At 45.7% G+C, this 25593-nt stretch overlaps 1 protein-coding gene across 2 annotated transcripts in view; it reads right to left on the reverse strand.

Moving 5' to 3' along the window:
* Positions 1-1167: 1167 nt before the first annotated feature.
* Positions 1168-25593, reverse strand: part of TGM1 (transglutaminase 1) — a 140858-nt gene continuing 116432 nt past the window's right edge. For both annotated transcript variants that reach the window (XM_069633984.1, XM_069633983.1), the window contains exons 7-15: positions 22965-23139; positions 21933-22071; positions 16753-16856; positions 14464-14552; positions 13373-13526; positions 7479-7832; positions 6172-6332; positions 4151-4287; positions 1168-3320 (exon numbers count right to left, since the gene is read on the reverse strand). In XM_069633984.1, coding sequence (XP_069490085.1) covers positions 3176-3320; positions 4151-4287; positions 6172-6332; positions 7479-7832; positions 13373-13526; positions 14464-14552; positions 16753-16856; positions 21933-22071; positions 22965-23139 — 1458 coding nt within the window. In that variant the 3' untranslated portion in view covers positions 1168-3175. The remainder of the gene's footprint in view (positions 3321-4150; positions 4288-6171; positions 6333-7478; positions 7833-13372; positions 13527-14463; positions 14553-16752; positions 16857-21932; positions 22072-22964; positions 23140-25593) is intronic.

Here is a 25593-nt window from a genome sequence, read left to right on the forward strand (position 1 = left end):
AATCAGTTCATAAGATGCAAATGCAAAAAGTGCCAATACCTCCTTTCCTGATATTAAAAAGCAACGGAAACCATTACACATAAAAGCAGATGTCAAGTAGAGTTGGAAGGATAAAGTGTAAGCGCAAAAAGTGCTAGTGCCTCCTTCCAGACGTTGAATGCGGCTTATGCTAACCAGCGACTCTGGCCCAAAAACAGCACTTCAGAACTGATCGGTTACTATAGATTCCTCATAATTTATCAAGCCATGATATCTCTTTGAACTGGACAAGAGGTGAGAACTGGTCTCTATTGTAAGATGGCATAAACGGCACAATCTTTCATTGTACGGAATGTTAGACCAGTTGCCAATGTGCTCACGTGTCAGGAGCAAGTTAAACCTACATTGGTTATACATTGGTTATACATCGCCTCAAATCAACAGTACAGACTTTGGACAGAATTGAGAATTCAGATGGAAACCTTGTGTGCAATATTTATTGAATCCCTTTTTCAGAGATAATTTACACATATTATCAACTTTGTCCCAATCTCTTGTTTTATTTTTTAATAAGAGATGGGTGTTTGGAGAATCCAGAGCTTGTTCCAGGGAAAGGCCTATATTATACAGATGTGTTAGGGCTGATGTTTGCAATTCCTGCAAGAAAGAGTTGGGACTCTCCTTCGAGAGGTGGTCGGCAATCATTGGCAGGAGAGTATTACAATCAAGCTGGAGGGATTGTAGTTTGTGGAACAGCTTATAGCGTTGAAAGAGCCATGAAGATCTAATTGCTAGCAAGCTAAGCTCACATCTTAATGCCTCAACAGGCGCTGCACCCAGGACACCCAAAAAGGATAGAAGCAACTTCCCCTCGATTTTGTCCAATCAATAATCATATAAACAAGTTCCTGCCCTAGAATAGGTGCTGAGAAAGTGTGATAAAAACAATGTTTTATCTACGGATAACATCACTGTAAGATTAATCCCATGTATATGATGCATGTCTCTAGCATAAAGTATCACTTCTTGATCTAACACACAGTTCTATAGCATGAAATATTTCTTGAATACATATAGCACATGATTAACTGTAAAGGTTCCTGCAGGTCCTGCGACAAGGATAGGCGCTGATCTGCTACTTGGGCTGGTATCCAGCACCTGAACAGAGAGTCCAGCATGACAAACCTCTAGATCATGTATTAAAAACTTTATTTTAAACATAACATACAACAAAAACACATTGTTTCCCAAATGTGAGAGAAAATTAAGACAACCGATGAAAACACTGTACCCCTTCCCCATTCCCTGATCCAGTATCTTCTGTCATCTTTATGTCCATACTTCTATAAATATACCATCTTCATTCATTTATACATATTTATATATTATATTCAATAATCACAGCAAGAATAGGTATTGGTGCATCTCCAAAACAGTGCAGTAATTCATTATTATCCGGGAAAGGTTGGACAATGATGGATGTACAATAGTAGGTACAGAGCCAACCAGAAAGAGCGTAGCACCAGGGGTGCCACAGGTTTTCAACCAATCACATTTTATGTGGTGAACAATAGGGGGAACCATCAAATAGGATTGGAGTTGTAGAATAAGTAGGTCCAGTCAATTCAAAATTAAAGAACAAGCATTAGAGATGTTCAGCTAATCAGATGTGTAGGTGTGAACAAGAGAGGCAGCCAGACCTCTTCTAGTGATGAGCACTTATTATTTATTCAGTAAGTGATTTGTTCTGCGGCAGCATGTCACCTTAAGGTTACTTTTCTGTTGTTGGATCTCAGGTTGTCGAGGTTAGAAATGCAGATGAGTCTTTTCCGCCAATGAAGGTGTGCCTACCATTGTATCGAATGGAGTCACGGCTAGTCTAGGCCTGGGTTCATAATTAAGGTAAGTGGGCCCTAATACCCAACCAATTAGCAGTTCAGGCAATTATGTGTTAACCTGGCCAATTAATACATTTGGCTACTCGAGATTTAAAATATTGACCACCATAGATGCTCAGACAATCGGATCTCGAGAGATGACCACAAAAGGAAATCCTCTAATCAGCTTTTCAATTGCGAGCGTTTAATGGCTAGTAATTTCCATCTGAATGATCAGATCCTGCTGAAGGGTGTCATGGGGGAGGGGCGGGCAGACAGACCCATTATACCAACAAGGAGAGCAGGAACTGATTTGTCCATCGCACTGTTGGGGGCGGGGAGAGAAATTTGTGAACCTCTGTGCACACGGCTCAAATGAATATTTACAGTGCCATTGAAGATGCCTGGGCAACTCAATGGCACTTTGGATGGCTCTCGGGCTATTTAATGTGCTGTGCTGGGGTTTCCCAGTCACACTACTGAGCGATTGATCTGTGGACCCACCATGTGGCATTTTTGGACAATCTTGGGACTAGCCAAAGCAATAAGGTGTGGAGCATGGATGGACAATTTGTGTGTATGGCTTTTCCAGTGCTTGCTACAGGATTTTCTCCTTCATTGTATTCGATTTATTTCTTTTTTTTTTTTTTTTTTTTACAAAAAAAGTTTTTAAGTAACAGGTAGCAAATTTCAGCAGTCTTCTGGCCCAGCATTCGTTAGAACCGATTAATATCTTTCACAGTGCACCAGTGGGTTGAGATGCCCACAGAGCACTTGAACATGTCCAGCGCCTTACAGTGAGTTGCCTTGCCAACTTTACCCACAGTGCACTATAGTATTCTACGAAAGAAAGTTTGGTCACCGGAGGGAAAGTAAAAACAGAAATAAATAGGCCTTGGCATCACTTCCGGGTTGTGAAACTGCAAAATGGCAACCTATCCAAGGTTAAAGTCACAGCCAATGTAGATCTCAATGTCTCTGGATTGCTTCTCCCTGTCACTACGCACAAAGCGCACGTAGAGAGCATTCCTTACATTCCCAAAAGCAAAGGAGAAATCAGATCTATAACAATGGGGCAACTACTTTCTCGGACCCTTAATTTCAGTGCTTTTGTTAGATACTTTCGTCAAAACCATCACTTCATTTATCATGCAGTCATGATGTCACCAATTAGTCGTTGACAACAGCTAATGAGATTAGAGTGCCAGCTGTTCTGACACGCCATGTATCGAAAAGTAGTTTTGTGGGCGTGGTGGGAATAATACTGAAGACAAGTATCAAGACAATGCCAGAGTCTCTTGCATAACCACTCTGTTGGCTCATGCATCGCGAACAATGACATCAGTCACTCCATGGATCTGAGAGAGTTCAATGCTCTCGAAGCTGGCTATAAACTGCCGGGGTCCAGGTCTTGTAGGCGTGAATTTCTCGATGATTGAGACTGACTTCAATGGCCCAACGTTCCTGGAGGGTGAAAAAATAAGAGCAAATGCCATGAGAGAAAGAGACTTGTAAAAAAAAAAAAGAAATCGGATACAGCTGGAAGCATATGCTCAAGAAAAAGAGAGAAAGAGCGGGAGCTAAATGAAAAAGGGCATAAAAGAGTTATAAGAAGGGAAGTAGAAACAAAGATGAAAGCTAGGATACATTGGAGCAAGTGAGAGGCCAAGTTACCACTGGTAATAGGAAATTAAGAAAAATGGCAAACGGTGGATACGAATGGAGCTGCTGTAAATTGCCACTGAAAAAGAGAATACAGTCCGGAAAGTTGGCCAGTGAACGAAGAGAGTTTAGGAAGAGAGCCAATAAAAGAAGAGGACATGGTACATGGGAATGAGGTAGGGAAAAGGAAGCCATTGAGAAAAAAAGTATGAAGAGTAAAGACTAACATCAGAAAAATTAAGAAGTGTGTACAAGAGGTGAACAGAATAAAGAAAATGACAATTCAGGAAGGAGTTAAGAAGGCTGGCCAGTTGGAGAATAAATTGAAAACAATGGCCAGCAAGACGAACAGAGTGGGGGCCAACAAGCAAGTAGAGTAGAAGATTCACTGTGAAATGGCAAAGGCATAAGTGGGTGCCAGGGCATACATACGATGCATCCAGCCACCAAACATGCGTAAACTCAGCTTTTAAAGGGGGTCTAGAGTAGTGATAGCAAGACATCAGGGTAGACAGAGAACTTCAAGAAAAAGAGAAGAAAACAGAACGGGCAACATATATATGGGAAATATATCGCAGGGGCAAAGGGAGGGATATGTACAGCATGACGGCTGGTTGGGCTTCAATACGTACCCCACATTGACCACCTTGGGCCTCTGCAGTCCGGGTCCTTCCACGTGAAATTTGCAGTCATGGAGAACTTGATTCAGAGGGTTTTTAAACATGATCTCGGCAGTAACCTGCTTCCCAACTTGAGCTTCTCCAGACACCTGCATGTGGATGGAAACATTACTCCATGAGGCTTGGGATTTGCCAATAGAAGGGAAGGGAATTGCCAATGCAGGCCAACACATTATGTCAGGCACTTGTGCTGACGTGAGCTTACCTCCTGATCAGGGACACTACTAGCACACTGGAAGAACATACCCCTGCTAATGGAGAACTTTAATTCAATGCTCCCCAAAGACATTTATTGTTATTTATATTGTATTGCTTATAGCAGGGACCTAGCAGGAGAGCAGCAGAGCACTTTACAATGGAAGGTGTCAGCAGTGGTGTTGACATTTCATTAAGTAGAAGAATACTGTTGGTGGAGGAATATTTATTTGTCCACCCGGTATTATTGAAAGTGCCATGCTTTCATCAAACTCTTTGAAAATAACTTTACCCTACCACTACAGCATCCAAACTGCACTGTTGTGTTGCCACAGTAGTGCTTTCTGGTGCACTGTGATCCTCCACTGGAGACACGAAACTCATAAACTCTAATGTGAAGTTTGACCACACCAACATTTTGCTTCTGCAGGGATCCACCAAATTTGAATTCTGCGACTGCAAGGTTACCACATTTGAATTTTGCAACTGTGAGGTTTCACCACACCTGAATTTAGTCACTGTGAGGTGTCACCACATTTGAATTTTGCCAATGTGAGGTTTCACCTCATTTGAGTTTTGCTGGTAGGATGTTTTGCCACATTTGAATCTTGCTACCATGGACTTTCTCCAGATTTGAATTTTGCTACTGTGAGGTTTCACCACATTTGAATTTTGCGACTATGAGGTTTCACCACATTTGAATGTTGCAACTGTGAGATAACCAGAAACCAACTAACCCCCGGCCCCTTCTCTTTTCCTCGCCCTCCCAGCTCTCATTCATTATGCATGACCAGAGGGCTAGTAAAACAACCTACAAAAAACACACAAACTACACACCCCTCTCTGGTCATGCTATAAAGGCAATAGCTGCAGACAACAAACACCGGATGCCACCCTTCCGGACACACAAAGCCCAGTGAACATAACAAATCACACCTGAAAGCTCACACGTACAGACACATGTTTCTCATGGTGCTGCATGCATCCACAGTGGAGCACAACCTCTATCCTATCTGTCTCTCCCTCACTAATCTAGCCTACTCACTTTTCTTACAGAGACACATGAGCGCCTGGAGACCATGCAAATTGCAGCAGTGCGCAGTATAAATCAACATAACATAAAATAAACATAAAACGACTGCTTGAGGAACGTAAACCTATTGCTGAGATTCTCGACTGCAACAAGAACATGGGTATACACTAGCGGGGAAACTAGTGCCGACGGAACCTTCTCCAAAACTGGAGAGATGATGCCAACACAATAACTCAAACATACTTTGGAGAGACCGTAGCGCTGCAGCACTTCTAAAGAATAGTGCAGAGATACTAATGCAGGTAGAACATAACTCAGCAGTGGGGATCTGTGGCGGCTCTGGGAATCACACCCAACACAGCCCATGCCCACTTATTGGAGAGAACATCTTACATTGAAGTTTATTACTAATGAAGGAACCCAACCCTAACTTGGAGTCACACTATCAGTAGGAGAAAGGCAACCATATATTGCACACCACAATGTGGAGGAACTGAATCCTGAAGTGGAGAAATCTTGAAGCTCGAGAAAACCCCACTTACACTGAAATCCTTGGTTCTATCTTTTGCTCCCTCTCAATATCTCTCTTATCACCACTTAATTTACTTAGCGCCAACTGCTCCCCAATGGGGCGAGGGAGCGACTCAGCCGACCTCATACTGCTTCAACAATGGAGCCCTGCTAAGAAGGGGTCTTATTCCACCAGTGGAAGGGAAACAATCATCTCCTTGTTGTCAGTCCTTACCTTGATGCTGAGGTCCGGAGTGCGCACTCTGAAGCTGAACTGCCTGGCAACAGTCTGCCCAGTCTCCCGGACGTCCCCAGAGACTGTCAGCATCATGGCGCCCTGATCCACCAGCTGATTCTGGTACTCGCTGTGCCTCAGGATCATGCTGACTGGCTTGGCTGAAATGAAACGTGGGAGAGGGCTGGTGAATCGACCGCTCTTGGCATCACCCATGTGGCCTCCAGAGTTATCCATGCAGACCACCTGTACAGAGCAATCTCAGTCAAGATTAACCTGGAGCGCCCATTTTTACTGCGTGTGTGAAGTAGCCAGAAGAGCGCATCCCTGCCATGCCGCTGGAGGACAACAGCACACCCAATCTCTGCTCTGGAGTGGCACATACAGGCTTCTTTTCATTCTAGAATGACCCCTATTACACATTTTTGCTTTGGATTGAGCAAATACTGTCCGCCCTGACTCTGCTCTAGAGGTGAACTGAACATCTCATCCTTGATCTGGAGCGACTGATACAGCCACGCTCACTTTTCATCTGGAGTGACCCATACAACCCACCATACTATGGAGCAGCTTTTACAGCCCTTTACTGTACCATACTGCCTCCCTTTGTTCTGGAGTGACTCATACAGTCGACCCTCTGGAGTGACCTGTACTGCTCATATGAACTCAAGAAGGACCTGTAGAGGCCACCGTACCGTCTCTCTGCCCCTGGAGTGATCTGCAGGGCCCACTTACCTTGGCTCTTTGAGTGGCCCATATTTCCCCCTCATGGAATGAAGCATACATCCAACTCTATCTCTGACCCCGGAGTGACACACAGCCAGTTTTGGCTCTGGAGTGACCCGGATTGTCTCCTCATTCAACCTCCTCTGGAGAGAAACATACATCTCACTCTTTGCCTCGCTCTTGAGAGACCCATACTCAATCATCACTGAGTCTCTGGAGTCTTCTATACAGTCAGCCACCACTGAGGCTCTGGGGTGACCCATATAGCCCACTATTACTCTCCTCTAAAGTGACCCACACAGCCCACCTCTACTGTGGTGTAGGGAACCACCCAGCCCCACCCCACCTTCGGAAGTGACAGAACAAATTGACTCATCTGGCCAGGTAATTGACCCATGTGACTACAACTGGCCAATGGGCTGACTCACATGGGACTTCTTCATTCTGGAATGGCTTGTAAAGCTTGCCTCATTCTGGAATGACCTTCACAGCCCACCATTGCTCTTACTATGGAGAGGCCTTCTGCCACTCAGCTCGTGACGAGCACACACACTCCCTGTCCATGACATTGTAATCCTCACCTTCTCCAGGTCCCAGAGTTACATCATTCAGCACCTCCTTAAAGGCACTGCGGCAGACCCCTGTGTAGTACATGGCGGCCACGCGGATACACAGTGCTACGTGGCGCTGTGAAGTGCTATTGTTTTTCACGATGACCCGCACGTTCATGTCGTTGCCCATCACCACGCCATCCTGGGCTTCAATGGTCACATGCACATCCTGACCCGGGTTCACTTCAGGCTCCGGGCCTGCATCCGGTGCCTCCCGGCGGTCTCGCGTCTCAGGGGCACCCGGTTCTGGAGCCTCAATGGCACTCGGTTTAATGCCACTGTACTGGAGGGCTGTCATCACTGCTCTCCTCTCCTCTGGTGAACCTGGATAGAGGCAAAGGTGGGGGGTAAAGGTGGGGGGTTAGTATCAGGGTTCCTGTACAGAGGTGTTTTGTGATGCTCTTACATAGTCTTATAGGCGTGCTTTAGTGTTTCCACCTTGATGGTGCTTGGACAGATGCCTTTTTGGGACCCTTCCCTTTGAGATGAACCTACAGGGCTGTTATAGGGTACCCTTCCCATTCAGCTCCCCCACACAAGTCTTTTTGGGTGCCTTCTTTCGAGGGGTATGTTTATACAGGTCTATTTTGGAGCTTAGCTTTGAGATCTATTTCCCTTCTAGAGCACAGTGCACTTGTAACCTCCTTCACCTAAAGGTTCTCATACATATATGTTTTTGGGGTGGCTTTCCCTGTGGGATACTTGTACAGGTCTTGTTTTGGTTTACCATTAGGATGTTGACATAGGTGTACTTTGAGTTTTCTTTACCTTTGGGAGTTTGTAGAGGTGTTTATTGTGGTGTCCTGTTCGGGATATGCGTACATGTGTGCTGGGCAGCCCTTGCCTACAAGCTGTCCGCACAATGTTATGGGGGCTCCTTTAGTTGGTAATGTGGAGACAGGTGTTTTTGATGTGCTCTTTAATCTTTGTAGAAGTTACTGTGGGCTGTTAGGGTCTTCTCCCTGGTAGGCGCTAGCACAAAAATGCTTTTCTGAGTATCCTCGCCTTGGACATTTTCATCCAAGTGTGTTTTGGAGCTGTGTTGTCCTTAAGGGAAGCTGTGCAGTTTTAATGTTCGGTGTCCTTACCTTTGAAGCTGCTTTCATATGTACCTTTTTAGAACTTTTGTCTTTTGGCAAGTTTACACATGTGTGTTTTGGGTTTCCTTATGAGGATGCTTTACACGCTTTATTTAGAGTCCCTTCCTTGGAGAGGAATTGACATTGCAACATGAGGGGTTCTCAAACACAAGGGAATTCTATAATAAGTTGTAAATTGCATGCAGAGAATCACCGTCATTATCACGTATGTGAAGTCGTGTCCCCTGCATACTTTTTCCACATTCAGAACACGGGGTGGAAAATGAAAGAGTAAAAACAGGTGTAATTGCCATTCCAATCGTTTTACTGTCAGTTTTGTGGAAGATGTAAATGCCACCTGCAAATGACACTTTGCAAACAGCATTTACAATGGATTCCTGTGGAGCCCTCCTGCTTTTTGCAGGCCCCAAGTGCAAGTGTATTACATAGGAATCCATATATTTAACACCTGCATGAAAGTGTCATGCATGTGCAAAACTGTGTGCTTGTGTGGGCAGGGCGAGAATGGGTAAAGTTTGTAAAACAACCCACAGTTGTAACATAAGTATGAAGACTGATGTAAGGCATTTTCGTGCGATTTACAGCCTTGTTTCTGAGCACTGCAGCTTCTTAAAAGAGCCCCCGGCATTCTATTCCTGTGGAATTCACAAGCTTTTATCAGGTGCTAAAAACAGGCGCATTCGATAGGAATCCATTAATTTTATGCCAGCATGAAAATCTAATGCTGGTGTTAAGCAAAGTAGTTTTGCAGGCCGAGTGAGCAGGCACAAAGGTATATCCCCTGTTGTGTCCCACTTCGCCTGCAAAAGAGTTGTAACATTCCCCGGAGCCTAAGAGCAAGGGGTAAACCACTCACGACTTGGTTTAACGCCTTCCTTTTTACTCAGCGCTGCGACCGCACGCGAGGCCTACCTTGCCTGGGCTGCCTTGCCTTTGAGGTGCTCCTTTAGGTGGGACTTGGTTTTTCCTTTCTTTCCAATTCATATAGCAATATGTTTTGTGGTCCATAGCCCTTTGGGGTGCTCCTTGTCTCAATGTTTTGCACCCTGCTCTTCCTCCTTCTTTTGGGGTGATCAGGCAAGTGTGTTTAGATGACCTTCGCGAGCCGATGTCAGGGATATATATCGAGATATGATTCGGTAAGGGATTAACTACTCAAATCCAGTGGATTATCACTTCTACATTGTTGTGTAGCGTAATCATAAAGGGGTTATTTTCCCCAAAGTGGAGTCTGCACAGAGGCGACCGGCTCCCTTTGCACTTATGTGCAAATAGGTCCCACCCATGCAATATTAAACATTTCTGAAACCAGAACGAAAAACAAACATGCAAGATCTGGTGGTTGCAGGTTTTACATGGTGTCTCATGGCTTGGCATAACATGCATGTGTCAAATGCATGCATAATAATTGTACACATGTATTTTATGTCATGGCACATTTTGATTAATTCGTTTTTCAGAGAGGGGGCATGGAATTGAATTTCCGTTTTCGTCACCCCCATCCTCTACACCATCATTTAAGCCAGCAGGGGATTTTGATGCTGGCGCAAAGGCTGTGGACTCCCATGGAATCTGCCCAATTTTTACTTGGTGCCATGCAAAAATGTCAGGAGAAGCGGAAAAGGGTGGCGTAAAGGCAATTTCGCCTGCTCTCTACATCTCCCTTATGTACTTCCTAATGCAAATGACAAAAATTGCACGGAGGGGACCTGTTTGCACATAAGGGTCAATTGAGATGGTCCCCTTCGTGCAATTTACAGAGAATTGGATTATAAAGTCCATGGTGTCAGTAAAAGTGTAAATGCCTCCGCAATGAACGGTTTCGGGAGACATTTACAATTAATTCCTGTGGGATTCGACTGCTTATACCAGATATAAACGTGAAGCGAATTTGATAGAAATCCATGGGTTTAATGTAGGCCTACATGCCGGCGTTAAACCATGTGGTTTCTTGGAGTGGAGCAGGGAAGCATGAAAGCATGTCACACAGAGCTAGTCCACGCTGTGCCCCAGTCTGCTTCAAAACAAAAAAGAAATCCCCCGGATCAGACAAAAAGGTGAGAAGACAGCCGTTCGTGTGTAATTATCAGTTTTAAAAAAAAAAACGGTGACGTTACAGATTTCAACAGACATTTCCATTTAATAACTGGGGGATTAATGCACCTCCCTACTCGCTATATTGGATGTATCTGGTTTTGGTAATGAATGTTAAGATGATATAATTTTCTCTGCGCCATATTTGACCTCATGGCGCCGCCACACTTTGTTAGAGGTCAGCCTGACGGTTCTGCCTTGCTACTGATTGGGAACAAAACAGCTTCTGGGAGCTTTTGCTTCTGTATTTTGAGAAGCTCTTCACTCCAAGGGCTCTGAAAAGCGTGTTTCTACCTTCTTGTATCTTTGGGGTCCTCATAATGTGTGTTTTGGGGAGTGTTCGTAAATGTGCGTTTTGGTATTTTCCGATCTACGTCCGAGTCTTGGGGTTCTCCTACCTTTAAGGAGCGTATACATTTCTACCATACCCATGGGCTGCTTGAGCATAGAGGTTATGGGGTTTAAATCATTGTTGTGCTAAATACCTTTTGGGTTATTCAAACATGAGGTTTTTGGGCTCCGATTTCTTTGGTCTTCTCAAAAGTGTATTTCTAAAGTGTATTTTTTCGGAATCCGTTTAATTGACCGGAAAAAAACGAATGGTAGATGTGTTTGAATAACCATTCGAATAACGTACAGCCGAAAATTCCGAACACATCTAACACTCGGTACCATTGTAGCGAACAAGGAAACCTGGGGTGTCCACCGCACCCTTCTTTGTTACTATGGCTTCGTGGTTGGGGGGGGGGGTGTCCCCCACCAAGTAAAAAGTAAACGTTTAAAAAAAAAACGAAAACAAACAAAAAGACACTGCAGCACCGGTTATCATGCACGTAAGTGAAGAGAAGCGGTGTCACAGAGGGATAGAGTGGGCGGCACACAGTGAAGTGTTCCGCCAAAAGGTAAGTAGCGGGTGGGGATTGCGTTTACCAGAAATGTTCGGGGGAGTGAAAAACGAAAGTCATTTTTGTTCAAATGACTTTCGTTTTTTTCTCCCTCAAACATTTCTGATTCGATTAATTCATGGACATTCCTATTTTTCAGCCTTCATAACTTTCAGGCACTCGTAGGGGGCATGTTGGGGTGGGGGGTATATTCCCTATCTGGGTGCTTCTGTAGGGTTTTAGGGTTCTTCCTTTGTTTAGGGGCGCGCGTATGTATGTTTTGGGGTCTTTGTATCTTTGTTGGTGCTCATGAAGGTGTGTTTTGGGGGCTTTAATCTTTTAGAAGTTTGCAACAGGCTGTGTTAGGTCACCAAGACACCAGGGGGCTAATAACAATATGGCTGTGTCTTCGGGCGTGTTGTGGGGTCCACTTTCTATTAGCGGACTTGCACAGGGGTGTTTTACTGGTCTCTTTCATGAAGGTGACTCACAGTGCCTTTTCTTCTTGATACCTTTATCTGCGTTTTTATTTCTTGCGTTTCCCTTCAAGGCACTGAAACAAGTGTGTTTGTTTTTAGAACTTTTACCTTATAGGGCACACATAGGTGTGTCTGTTTGCGGTGGACGTTTAAATGTATTAAGTGGTGCTATTACCTGCTGGGTGTTTGTAAATGTGTGCTTTGGGCCTCAGTACCTTGTAGATGCTCATGCAGATTTGATAATGTCTGCTTCCCTTCGGGTGCTTGCGCAAGGTTTTTTGTGCCTTCTTCTCCTTGGGTTTGCCTATCTTCATGTCTTTAAGGTATCTTTAAGGTATCTTTAAGGGTTCTTCAGGTCTTCATACCTTTAGGAGGGTGCTTGTAATGATGACTTTTAGGACGTCCCTATAAACGTTTATCTGTTCCTTTATATGGGTGATCTGACAAGTGTCATTGGGCCTCATAACGAGTTTGAAGGTAGCCATGCCCTTAATAAGGCCATAGCTACCCCCAAACTCGGGTCCGGGTTCCCTGATGGGGAAATACCAGGCATTCCGACCTTGGAGGGCCCAGTATTTCCCCATTCATGGAACCCGGATCCGGTCCATCCCCATTCCCATTGAGCGGGAGCATGCTAACAATGGGCCCATTAATGACGGGCCCGTTGTTAGCATGCTGGGCCGCTCGCGGGACCCGCTAAGGACGTCTGGTAAAACCAGTCGTCCTGAGCGGGTCCCGCAAGCGGACCTCGTAATAGAGCGGTAAGGGGTTAACGGCTCCGGCACCTCTACCAGCGGGGTTAACCCCTTACCTCCCTCCTCGTAATGAGGCCCATTGTCTTCCTCTGGGGAGCTTACATGGTTGAAGTTTGGGATCTCTTTCATTTTCAGATGCTCATTTAGGTGATTTTATGGTGCCCTTGGGCCTAATTACAGGTTTGCTCGTAACCTGCTGGTAATTCCGGCAGGTTATTGCCAAACCTGCCTTACCGTCTCCGCAGCCTGATATCCCGGTATCACCGGGATATTACAGGTGGTGGAGTGACATTAAGTTCCCATTCCCATGGTGTCCCATAGGACTCCATGTGATGGGGTTCTGGCATTTTTCTGCCGGTGGGGGCCTGAACTGATCAGTGCTCCTCCCGGCAGACTTGTGCTTTGCCAGTCTGGAAAAAAAATTGCAGTATCGGAATTACCGTCAATTTTTCAAGACTGGCAAAGTTGTAATAAGCAATTCCTGGAGAGCTCTGTTATTTAGTGTACTTCCCTTCCTGATGCACGTACAGGTGTATTGTGGGGTCTCATTACCTTCAGGATATTTGTACAGGTGGGTGATGTCCTCTCGTGCATTGGATCCCACAGCCTTTGTGCTCATGAGATGTCCCACTGCCTTCTCTTCCACAAAGGCCTTCTTAAAGCTACCATCTGGCTGTTGCTGATAGTATACCTTGTCACTGTTCACCTGCAGAGGATGAGATAGGGTAGAGCCGTGAGATATGGGGCCAATAGGAGACCAGGTAAAATCTGTTAATAGGCCTAGGAACCAGTCAGGGACAAGGAGATCCAGACCCCAGGGCTGAATAATCCACAAAAGCCACTTCTGCCGATGCCCAAGGCCAAATCATAGAGGTGAGCCTTTGTCCATTTTAATGCAGAAGATGGAGGGAAGACCCCATCCCGTTTACATCCAGGAGTTGAAGCACTCTTCATATTTCATACCTGTCCAAAGGTGCATAGACACAGATCGTTTGAGGTGGGAGAGAACCCTCCACATGGAGGGAGAGACCTTTCTAGGGAATCATAACCCTACAGACTCGGGGCAAGAGACAGATCCCTCAGAGGTGGCAGAGCTAGATGGAGAGACATACCCTTCGAGGTGGGAGACAAGTCAGAGCAACAGACCTCCTCCTCGTAGGGATAGACAGACCCATAGAAAGGGATAGACAGACCCATAGAAAGAGACCACTCCAAAGTGGCAACCCTATGGATAGAGAAGGACCCCTCCAATTTAGCAGATACAGGGGAGCAATAGACATCTCTGAGATGGCAGACAAAGGGGGAGTGAGAGACCTAACCCAGAAGGCAGACCCAGAGGGAAAGGTAAGGTTTTTCTGACATGGTAGACCCAGTGGGAGGTACAGGCCACTCTGATGTGGGAGATGTACAGCGAGGGATAACTCCCCCACCCCTACCCTCAAAGTGCCAGACCCAGAGAGAGCTATAACCCTTGCCCATGTGGCAGAAATATGGGGAGGTAGGGATGACAAATCCAGGGGGTCAGAAACCTTTGAGATAGGACAGACAGACCCAGGCCCATGGAAATGTATAATGCGGTCAGGGGAGACAGGTCTACCTATGACTAGATCAGGAAGGAGAAGAGCCATGGGGGTATTACTTACCTCAGCAAATATGAAGGGAGCATCAAACTTCACATAAACCAGGCCATTCTTAATGGCTGGGAGGGGACAAGGCCCACAGCGATAAATTCCTGGAAAAGTGAGGAAAGAAGAGCAATTGAAATGAGGTGAGCGATGCAGTTCCAGTCTTTGTCATCTTTATACCCTTCACTTGTTTTTACATCGCTCTAATATTCATTCACTCTGGAGGGCCATTGTGCAATTGCCCTTTATCATTCATTCAGCCCTGAGGGACACCGTGAATGAGCTCTGTGCCGTCCATTTGCCTGGTGGGGCACAGTGAAGGCAATCCACGCCATTCATTAACCCAGAAAGGCACAGTGAATGCCCCTCCATGTCATTCACTTCACTGAGCGGACACAGTGAATGTGCTCCATTTCATTCATTCACTCTGAGTGGACGCAGTTATATGTGCTCCATTTCATTCATACACTCTGAGCGGACACAGTGAATGTGCTCCATTTCATTTGTTCACTCTGAGTGGACACAGTTAATGTGTTCCATTTCATTCATTCACTCTGAGCAGACACAGTGAATGTGCGCCATTTCATTTGTTCACACTGAGTGGGCACAGTGAATGTGCTCCATTTCATTCATTCACTCTGAGCGGACACACTCAATCTCCATTTAATTCATTCACTCTGAGTGGACACAGTTAATGTGCTCTGTTTCATTCATTCATTCATTCACTCTGAGTAGACACAGTGAATCTGCTCCATTTCATTAACATTTCATTAATTCACTCTTAGTGGACACAGTGAAGATGCTCCATGTCGTGCATTCAGCATGGAGGGACCCACTATATGCACCCAATAGTATTCATTCACGTCTACAGATAATGTGAAAGAGCACCATGCCATCGATTTCACCCAGAACGATACAGCGAATATGTCCCATTTCATTCATTCACTCTGAACGGACACAGTGAATGTGCTCCATTTCATTCATTCACTCTGAGTGGACACAGTGAATGTGCTCCATTTCATTCATTCACTCTAAGTGGACACAGTTAATGTGTTCCATTTCATTCATTCACTCCGAGTGGACACAGTAAATGTGCTCCATTTCATTCATTCACTCTGAGTGGACACAGTGAATGTGCTCCATTTCATTCATTCACTCTGAGCGGACACAGTGAATGTGCTACATTTCATTAATTCACTCTGAGTGGACACAGTGAAAGTGCTCCATGTCGTGCATTCAGCATGGAGGGACCCACTATATGCACCCTTTAGTATTAATTTGCCTTTAGGGATAATGTGAAAGAGCTCCATGCCATCAATTTCACCCAGAGCAATACAGTGAGTGTGCTCCATTTCATTCATTCACTCTGAGTGGGCACAGTGAATGTGCTCCATTTCATTCAATCATTCTGAGTGGACACAGTGAATGTGCTCAATTTCATTCAACCATTCTGAGAGGACACAGTGAATGTGCTCCATTTCATTCATTCACTCTGAGCGGACACAGTGAATGTGCTACATTTCATTCATTCACTCTGAGTGGACACAGTGAATGTGCTCCATGTTATACATTCAGCATGGAGGGACCCACTATATGCACCCTTTAGTATTAATTTGCCTTTAGGGATAATGTGAAAGAGCTCGATGCCATCGATTTCACTCAGAGCGATACAGTTAATGTGCCCCATGTCATACATTTAACCTGGTGGCAATCAATCATAGTGCTTCAGGTTTATCATTCCACCTAGAGAGACACAATGAATGTGCCTGTGCCCCAGATCATTGTGTTCACCTAGAGGCACACAGTGAAAGTGTTCCATGTCATTCCTTTACTGAAAGGACACGATAAATATTCTTGGTGGCATTCTTTCACTGAAAGGGCAGAGTGAATGTGCTTGATAGCATTCATTCCATTTGAGGGACGCATAGAACTTTTCCATGTGTTAATGCTACGCAAAGGGTTTCTTTGTGCATGCATAGAGACACTTTCTGTTTTCTTGGACTTGATGGACTGTGCCTTGACATGTGTACAGAGCCACCTGCTTTTGAAGGGAGGTGTAGAATCTGTGCCTCTGTACATGCGCAGAATCACCCACTGGGACGGTGCCTCATTCTATTGCAGCAAGATGTACGTTCTTTGTCACTTCACATTCGCAGGCCTATGTCTTGTTGACGTGAGCAGTACACTGATTTCACATACACAGAACCACTTCCTGTGGTTCGTAAATCAATGGATGACATAAAGCAGGTGACTTGGAAGCCCTATCATTGTCCTAATAATGGGTGATGGGCCTCCGGCTTAACTTACCACTGCTGGTCTCCTGGGGAGTTGCATCCAGGGCCTGCCAACCGTCATATCCAGAAGGCAGGTCAGGGCGTGTCATCCAGCAGTCATTCCAGACGTGATAATTCCTGCAGGGTAACAAGGGTTGCAATGTTACAGGAAGCCTTATGTGTGTGAAGTCACTCCATCGGTATCCACCTAACAATGGCAGCCAGCAACCACATGGGGTTGTTGTCCACCCTTCAACAGGAGCAGGAGCAGCCTTCAACCCCCCAGCAGCCATCCAGATGCCAGACGGCTTTCCACAGCGACTCTGGCCCTGCACTGAAGCAGGTTAGAAACCCGAGCGCAGATGCTGAACTGTTAAGCACGTTTCCTTCCGTGCATCACATTGCTGCAGTTCCAGCAACCGAAAACGCCTCACTCCGAAATGGCCGCCCACAACCCGCTCGCGGCAACAATTAGCGTTGCCTAGCAACCCTTGTGTCCTTCTGTGTACGTTTCCGCCGGCAGGCGAAAGGAGCCGGCTGCAGCCCTTCCGGCGAAGGGCCGCGGCTAAGGGCCCTGTTTTTGCGCCTGTTCGGCGCATGGGAGCGCTACTCCCAACTTGCATGCCCCTACCGAAGTTCCGTGTTGGAGCCCCATACATGGACAAACCAGTTAGCGCACTGTGCGGTCTGCTACATGACCCTGCACCACGCATTTTCAATGCCTATTCTTTGTGGCAGTACTGTAAGTACTCTTTACCTGCCTATAACGTTCAGCCTCAATATTTCAATGTGCATCCTTTCTAAACAGTCAATTTAATCTAACTGTACCGCCTTCTGCGCTACACCACCTGTTAGGTTTGAAATCTGATTCTAGCTGTGTCATACTCTGTACTGCCTGATCACTGCAGTCAGCCAAATATCTGATTGTTTATACTTAGCCTAATATCTGTTGCTGCATCTAGCCTAATATTTGGTTGCTGCATCTAGCCTAATATTTGATTGCTGCATCTAGCCTAATATTTGATTGCTGCGTTCAGCCCAATATTTGTTGCTGCATTTAGCCCAATATCTGTTGCTGCATTTAGCTCAGTTTTTGATTGCTGCATCTAGCCTAATTCTGACTGCCGCGTTCAGCCTAATATTTGTTGTTGCATTTAGCTCAGTATTTGATTGATGCATCTAGCCTAATATTTGATTGCTGTATCTAGCCCAATATTTGATTGCTGCGCTCAGCCTAATATTTGTTGCTGAATTTAGCCCAGTATTTGATTGATGCATCTAGCCTAATATTTGATTGTTGTATCTAGCCCAATATCTGTTTGCTGCACTCAGCCTAATATTTGTTGCTGCATTTAGCCCAGTATTTGATTGCTGCATCTAGCCTAATATCTGAGTTTATTACTTGATGGTTGTTCCTAGCCTACTCTGCCTAGTATCTAACTGCTGCATCTAGCCTAGTATCTAACTGCTGCATCTAGTCCATCTCCCCTACACATAGCCTACCCCGCCATTGCTAATACTCGATCAATGCAGGGAACAACAGGCCCTAGCTTAACCAGGAGTAACACTATGTACTCTTACATGCCTAACCCAGCACTCCGAGTATCACTCCATAATCTGATAATTATACTCATTACCACTGCCTACATCACCATGCTAACCTTCCAGCCTTTCGAGGACCCAGGAGTCCACATACAATCAATACTCACAACCCCTTGCATCTTAGCACAGAGGAACCATAGACTCCGGGCTCGACTCCCTAAAATATTCGAACCCATTAATAAATACATTAACCTGGACCACCTCCGTCCGAAACTACCTCTACCTCTAGAAACTACCGACCGCCACAGCCGTAAACCTCATCCCAAAAGAAATAAGCCTACTGCCAAACTGCCGCCTATAGTTCCACCAGAACCCGACCTAAAAGCTGCTTTAATTAATGCCAGATCGTTAGTCGCTCACGCTACAGACATAGCGGACATTATCCGGGAAAATTACCTTGACTTCATCGCCATTACGGAATCGTGGCTCCACGATGCAGCAGGTCCTGCACTTACTCTAGCAGTCCCAGACAATTATACGATCCTCAGAGCTGACAGACCAGATGCACGTGGTGGAGGAATAGCGATTATCGCCAAAACTAATCTATCCATGAGAATCACCTCCACACCCAACCTTAAATCTTGTGAATTTCTTTCCATCAAACTACCCACTGCCAATTCACAAACATTAAACATCCATCTCCTCTACAGACCCCCAGGCCCTATCAGCTCCTTTAACGAAGATATCACAACTGTTATCTCAAAGAAGCTAAAAAACTCCTTACAAACTTTAGTGCTAGGAGACTTCAACTTAGGTTACAATGATACCAATGATCACCAGGCCACTGCAGTAGCCAACACCTTAGCAGAACTAGGTTTCACGCAGAAGGTGAATACTCCCACCCATGCCAAAGGGAGAACTCTTGATTGGATCGCCAGTCACAATTGTAACCCCTCCATAATAACTATTGCCCCCCAAATATGGACGGACCACCATCTAATCTCTTTCACTATCAACACTAAAAGACCCATAGCTCCAACACCCCCCCAGCCGTACCCACTCTAACTAGAAATAAGAAAAATATTACAGCAGATAATATCCTGCCCCATATCCTACCTAAACTTAACTCCTTACCAGAAGATACTGATCCAGACCTTCTAGTGGAGGAATTCAATAATGCCAGGACCATCGCTCTTGACAGCGTCGCTCCGCTTAAATTTAGGAATAGTAAACCAAGAAAGCACCTAAACGTTCGGATTACTCCCCACCTAAAAAACCTAAGACTTCAAAAAAGAAAATGCCAAACAATATGGAACCTGCATCCTACCGCTGAAAACAAATCCAATCTAACAAACATCTCTAAGCAATACAAAAAGGACATCATCCTGGCCAAACAAGAAACATATTACAATAGGATTACCCAAGCCAATTCTAGCAAGAAGGAGCTCTTTTCCATCCTAAAAGAACTGGAAATGCCTATCGCTGTACAGGATGACTCTATCAAAGATAAAACCTGGTGCACTGACATACAGCTGGCTCTCACCACTAAAGTATCCAACCTCCAAACTAAAATTGCACTAAAGAAAGCCTCATTACCAGCCAAAACCCAAATCCCCGGGGACAAAATCCTTAAACCCAAACTCAATGAATGTACCCAATTCAGCTTCTCTAAGGTCACAGTAACTGAAGTAGAGAAAACTATTCTGGCTCTCAAACCATCTAATTGCAAAGGAGACCAATGCCCAGCACAATTGATCAAGGACGCTGCTAGAGATCTAGCTCCCTTTATCACAAAACTCATCAATGCCTCCTTTACCACAGGCACCATTCCACGTAATCTAAAGGAATCCTGGGTACTCCCCCTATTGAAAAAACAAACACTGGACCCTAACATTCCCACAAACTATAAGCCCATCACCACGGTGCCCTTCCTACTAAAAATACTAGACAAGGTAGCTTACACCCAAATTCAGAACTTCCTTGAGGTGAACCAGCTCCTGGGCGTCCGCCAATCCGGCTTCCGACCCTTACATGGCACAGAGACTGCCCTTATTGACTTGAAGGCCCAAATAGACACCCTCAGAGACGAGGGCAAAGTAGCTCTCCTCCTCCTACTAGACCTCTCAGCCGCCTTTGACCTGGTGGACCATAAAGTCCTATGCAATCACCTGGACTCGGCGGCCCACTTCTCAGGAGAGGCCATAGTCTGGAAACAATCATTCCTCAGCGACAGGGCCATGAGGGTATTCTCCCCTTCAGCAGCAGTAGTCCCGATACCCATCACCTGCGGAGTGCCCCAGGGATCATGCGTCTCGCCAACACTCTACAACATCTTCACCAAGCCACTCTTTGACGATCTTGACAATCTGGGTATCACCTACACTAACTATGCAGATGATACTCAGATTCTCCTACCACTTACCGGGGATTATGGGGAAGATCTGGCTTTGGTGAACAGAGTCTATAGCATCGTTCAAGCATGGATGGCCAACCACGGCCTCTGCTTGAACGATGACAAAACAGAGCTTATCATCCTGGGCACTGCTGCCCGTATCTCTAAACTCAACCAAAACTATTTTGCATTTATCATCGATGGGAACACTATTAAGGTAGCTAAAGAAGTAAAAACTCTAGGTTTTTAACTTGACTCGACTCTCTCCTTTACCAAACAGGTGAATTCACTGGCCTCATCCACGGCCTATACATGCAAATTAATATGAGCCGGTAAACAATTCTTATCAGAAGACAGCTGTCTTATCCTAGCTAGAGCCCTCATCTTATCAAAATTAGACTATTGCAACTCCCTCTTTATAGGGACTTCCAAACAAATAATCAACAGAATACAAGTGCTCCAAAACAATACACTCAGAGCGGCCTTAATCATCCCGAGAAGGGCACATATCTCTGAAATATGCAATCACAAATGGCTCTCTACCCAAGAAAAAATCAACCTTAAAACCGCATCCCTCATCCATAAATGCCTAAACAACAAAGCCCCCCAATACCTTATAGAACGATTTACTAGAAAAAACCCTACTAGACTCACCAGAACAGTCAGCCCTAATTCCCTTTTAGTGCCCAGATTTAAACTGACCACAATCGGAGGTTCCAGCTTCCCTGTCAAGGCAGCTCTACTGTGGAACTCCCTACCCCAGGCACTTAGATCTGACCTAACATTCAACAAATTCAGAACAAACACTACAAAATGGCTTACCGAAAATGCCATATAACGGTCACTCTCCCACTCACCACTACATGCATTTCACCTGTTATAGACTGACCTGTTACTATGCAAACGTTAGCTATAAATTGAATGTGTGGCTGCGCATTTTCTGTATTGTACATGCCTCACCATGTGGAGCCAAAATCTCCTGTTTTTCTGTCATATGTTGTAACCGTAACCTTTCTGCATCTAAGTTGTAAACCTCCTTGTCTTATGCGCCCTGCTACTCGAGGGTCCGGCGCGCACAACAAATAAATAAACAAACAAACAAACAAATAAACAAACCCACAGTCAATCACCACATCGAGCCATGCTACTTTCCATTTTCACTCGCTTGTCTTGGTTACTCACATAGTCACCAAGTTCAGGAATCACTCACCACATGGAATCACTGCTTAGCTGCCCAGCTGTCAATCAGAAACAAGTCAGTATCCACTGCAGTCACTCACCATACGGAGTCCGTGTTCTTGTCCTCCAGCGGCTTCATGTCTTTGTCAAAGTAGACGTCGAGAGATAGGTTGGCGTCGGTGTCATGGGCGGAGGCAAAGTTAGTGATGCTGCGGCCTGGGATACCTAAGCATCGGAGAACTTTGGAGACAGACAGACCAGAGTTAGGGATGATGCTCAACATCAATGGTTCCTTTGCAAACCTTCACCACTTTGCTTCACAGTCCATCACTCAAACTCCATTTATCTCTTTGGAAACTGACTTTCTCAAGTGTAATTTGGGTGGTATAAGGGGCTGCCACTGTGGTGAGCGATACCTTGAGTATCTTATGAGGTGTGCTTGGTGTATGTTTTGGTGGTATGGTTAAGTGGATATTCAAGGTTTCATGTAGCATAGGCCAGGCCCTACCATGCACCAGGGCAGGAATAAAAGCCATAATGCAAGTTCATCTTGGTGTGTGGCAATTCTTTATGGTTTAGTGTGGGTGTTTGAAATGAAACATTTGTGGGAATAGTGTTGTGGTGTGACGTGCGACTGGTGAGGTGTGGATGACATGGGATGCAGTGAGTGTTATGCGCGGTAATGTGTAAAGAGTTGAGGTGTGACCAATATAGGGTGTTCTGGGAGTTGTGTTGCCTACAGTGTGAGTAGTTGGGTGATAGGTGCCTGTTTTTGATGTGCATTGTGCTTTGTGTTCTGATGCACAGTGGATACTGAAGAGTGTATAATATGAATTTACTTTTGTGTTAGGGTGTGCTGTGTGTGTGAAAGGTGAGGGGTGTTTGTTATGGTTCTGTGACAGATGGTGTGCGTTTTGTATGGGCTTTGCTTAGGCTTCTGGTGTGGAGTGTTAGTTGTGTAGTGAGATATGTGTGGTTGCGGTGAAATGTGATGACTGCTGTGTTGTATGAAATGCAGCAAGGGTGTGCTTAGTGTTGTCTGAGCGCTATGGTTTGCATGTATTTGGACGCAATATTGAAGTGTTGCGCGAGAGATAGAATGCAGGAGGTGAAGAGTGCCCCCTTCCTGGTACCTGTGGTGCAGACTCCAGAGAACACCCAGCATTGGCCAAACTTCACCGGCGCTCCCGTCTGGTGGTACCTGAGCAGGATGTCAACACTGCCCACCCAGGCAGTTGGGTTGGTGCCTGCGGAATAATCCCCGGACCAGTCCCCAGCCACCACTCCGTTATCGTCCATAGAGTTTATCTGGAAGAAGATAAAAGCAATAATTTATGGTTTTGCTATCCCTAGAGGCTTAAACACAGCCACATCTAGATTACTATTGCCGTTATAATGAGCATAGGTACGCTATGCCCCTACTGAACATCACACTATGACTCTGTGCTTACTGAAGTATTAGTGTCCTATATCTAGCAGCCTAAGATTGTAATTGCAATTGGTTATTTATAACACGCTTAATACCAAGCGGTTTCTAAGCACGGACCCGGGGATCGAACCTGTGGTGCTCCACGCATTGCCCCTGAGCTGTCCTCCCACGGTTTTTCTTCCGCCTTAGGAATGATCCCGTTGTAAAGTAACCAACGAAAAAGAGCCTGAAAAGATCACCACCCACACTTGTTTCCCTTCCCACCGACTCTTTCCCCTTAAACTCAGCTATATATGGACATGTCTCTGCGCCATATCTGCAGTCTGCGCTATTTGACAAAACATCCCTGTCCACTAGCCGGATGCAAAATAAAGGTGCAGCATCAATATAGTCTTCAAATAAGTCTCCTTAAGTGCTGTCTCGTGTCCAAGCTACACTACCAAATGCCCACTTCAAATTCAAACGACAGTTGTAGCATATTACGGTAACATACTCATCCCACCAGAGGCAGAGCCAGGATTGTCTAACAAGTGGAGCTTGAAGCTAATGTAGTTGGGTCCACCGCATCTGTAAATGCCCACAGAGCGCTGCGGAGTGCATATTTCAAGATGTTGGGGGGGCCTTGCCCGCTCAGGCCCTCCCTGTCTGCGCCGCTGCCGCATCCCACTATCCACCGTTTTTGCAAATTTACTCAGCCCTAGAGATGTGGCACTAGCAGGTCATGAAAGCCTTTATTGCCTCCCACGAGCGCCCAACGCCCGCTGATACATTCAGAATCTGGTGTATAGGCAACAGAGGACAATCAATCTGGCCTAGTCTGATCTCTGGTCGCGGTGTTCTGGCAACAATGACCAATTGATTAGATGTTCTATTGGGCAGAAACATAACCTTCTCACCCCAGTAATGAAGGTGACGACGGAGAAGACAGAATAGGATGGAGGAGGCACCCCGATAACCGGGGTAGGGTCCTCCTCCTCCTTTGGTAAGGGGGAGGGATAAGCCTAAAACATGCCAAAAGCGCTGGGAAAGCCCGCGAAAAGGGCAACAAAAGAAAGGGGCGGGCCAAGCCCCATATAAGCGGCAGGCACCAAAGGTGAGGAAACTGGCTAGTTTAGCGCTCACAGCTGTATGCGTAGGGGCTAACTTCAAATGGGGTGGAAATTGACTCGTTTCTTGCTTACAACTGGATGCTGATGGTCAGTTGGCGGGGGCCTGTGCCGCAGGTGTAGGAGTAAACCTTTGTCAAGGTGGCACATTTTAACATAAAGCAGAGGGAATATATTTGTGCTATGGCCCGCGAAGGAGAGGAGGGCAGGTTGGCTCCTGGAACTTCTGACCACAGGGGGATTCGGTTGGTAACTCGTAGTCATGGTAAGGGGTATGTCTGATCTGGGCAGGAGGTGAAGGTTCATGAAGTCCCCTGGTCAGTGTCTGATCCCCCAAGGTAGATGCACAAGAGGGTATACCCCAGTAGGCCGGTTGGTCAGGTTTGGGTCTTGGGGGGGGGGAGGTACCATATCATTCCAAGGTCTGGTTTTTGTAATGGCACTGAAGCAGGCAAGAGGGCCCGGGTTACCCATTGAGCTGCAGAGGCGAACAGGAAGGATATGAATATACAGCACAACTTAATAATGATTGTGCACTGGGGAAAATCGGCAACAAATCGGGGATCTCTCAAATAACACCCCAGGGGCATCTGGCATAACAACATAGCACATGGGTATAGATAATAGACAGGATACATTTGGAGCTTGAATGGGGCTAGGTTTGGAGCAGCTTAACAAGAAAGGAAGTAAAGACGGAGCTGGAGGGGCGCTGAAGCACACAATCCTCTGGGAAGAATTGATTCATTCGAAAGACAGATGTCATTTTAGTCGGAATAACTCAGCGGAGCGAGGGTCAAGTTTGGTCAAGTGGGGAACAAAAGGCATGTGCAGGAATGAAGTCATCAGGCGGATGACACAGGGGTTAGCGAGGTTGCTAAAGTTATGACTGGGTGTCACGTGTCAAGCATGGCCAAAGCTGCAAGATAAATTGGGGCAAGGCATCATTCTCTAAAATAAGGTGTTAGGCAATGCATTGGGGACATCGTTAACATTGAAACTGGGGTTCTGTGGGTGAACAGGTCGGCAAGGCCAACTCAGCCGTTCAATCCATCCAGGGACAATAAACGAGTAGCTTTGGCTGGGGGACGCTGGGTAGGTATTAGTGTGGGTTTGGTAAAACGCTACTTAAGTGCCAGAAAGATGGTCAAGGGAGAAGAAAGGAATCAAGGAAAAGCTTGGATTATCAAGGTTTTCTTGAACAACACGCTCCGGAATAGAAGAGAGGGA

Source organism: Ambystoma mexicanum, chromosome 13 (genome assembly GCF_040938575.1).
Source record: "Ambystoma mexicanum isolate Mex_15411 chromosome 13, UKY_AmexF1_1, whole genome shotgun sequence".
Taxonomy (NCBI): domain Eukaryota; kingdom Metazoa; phylum Chordata; class Amphibia; order Caudata; family Ambystomatidae; genus Ambystoma; species Ambystoma mexicanum.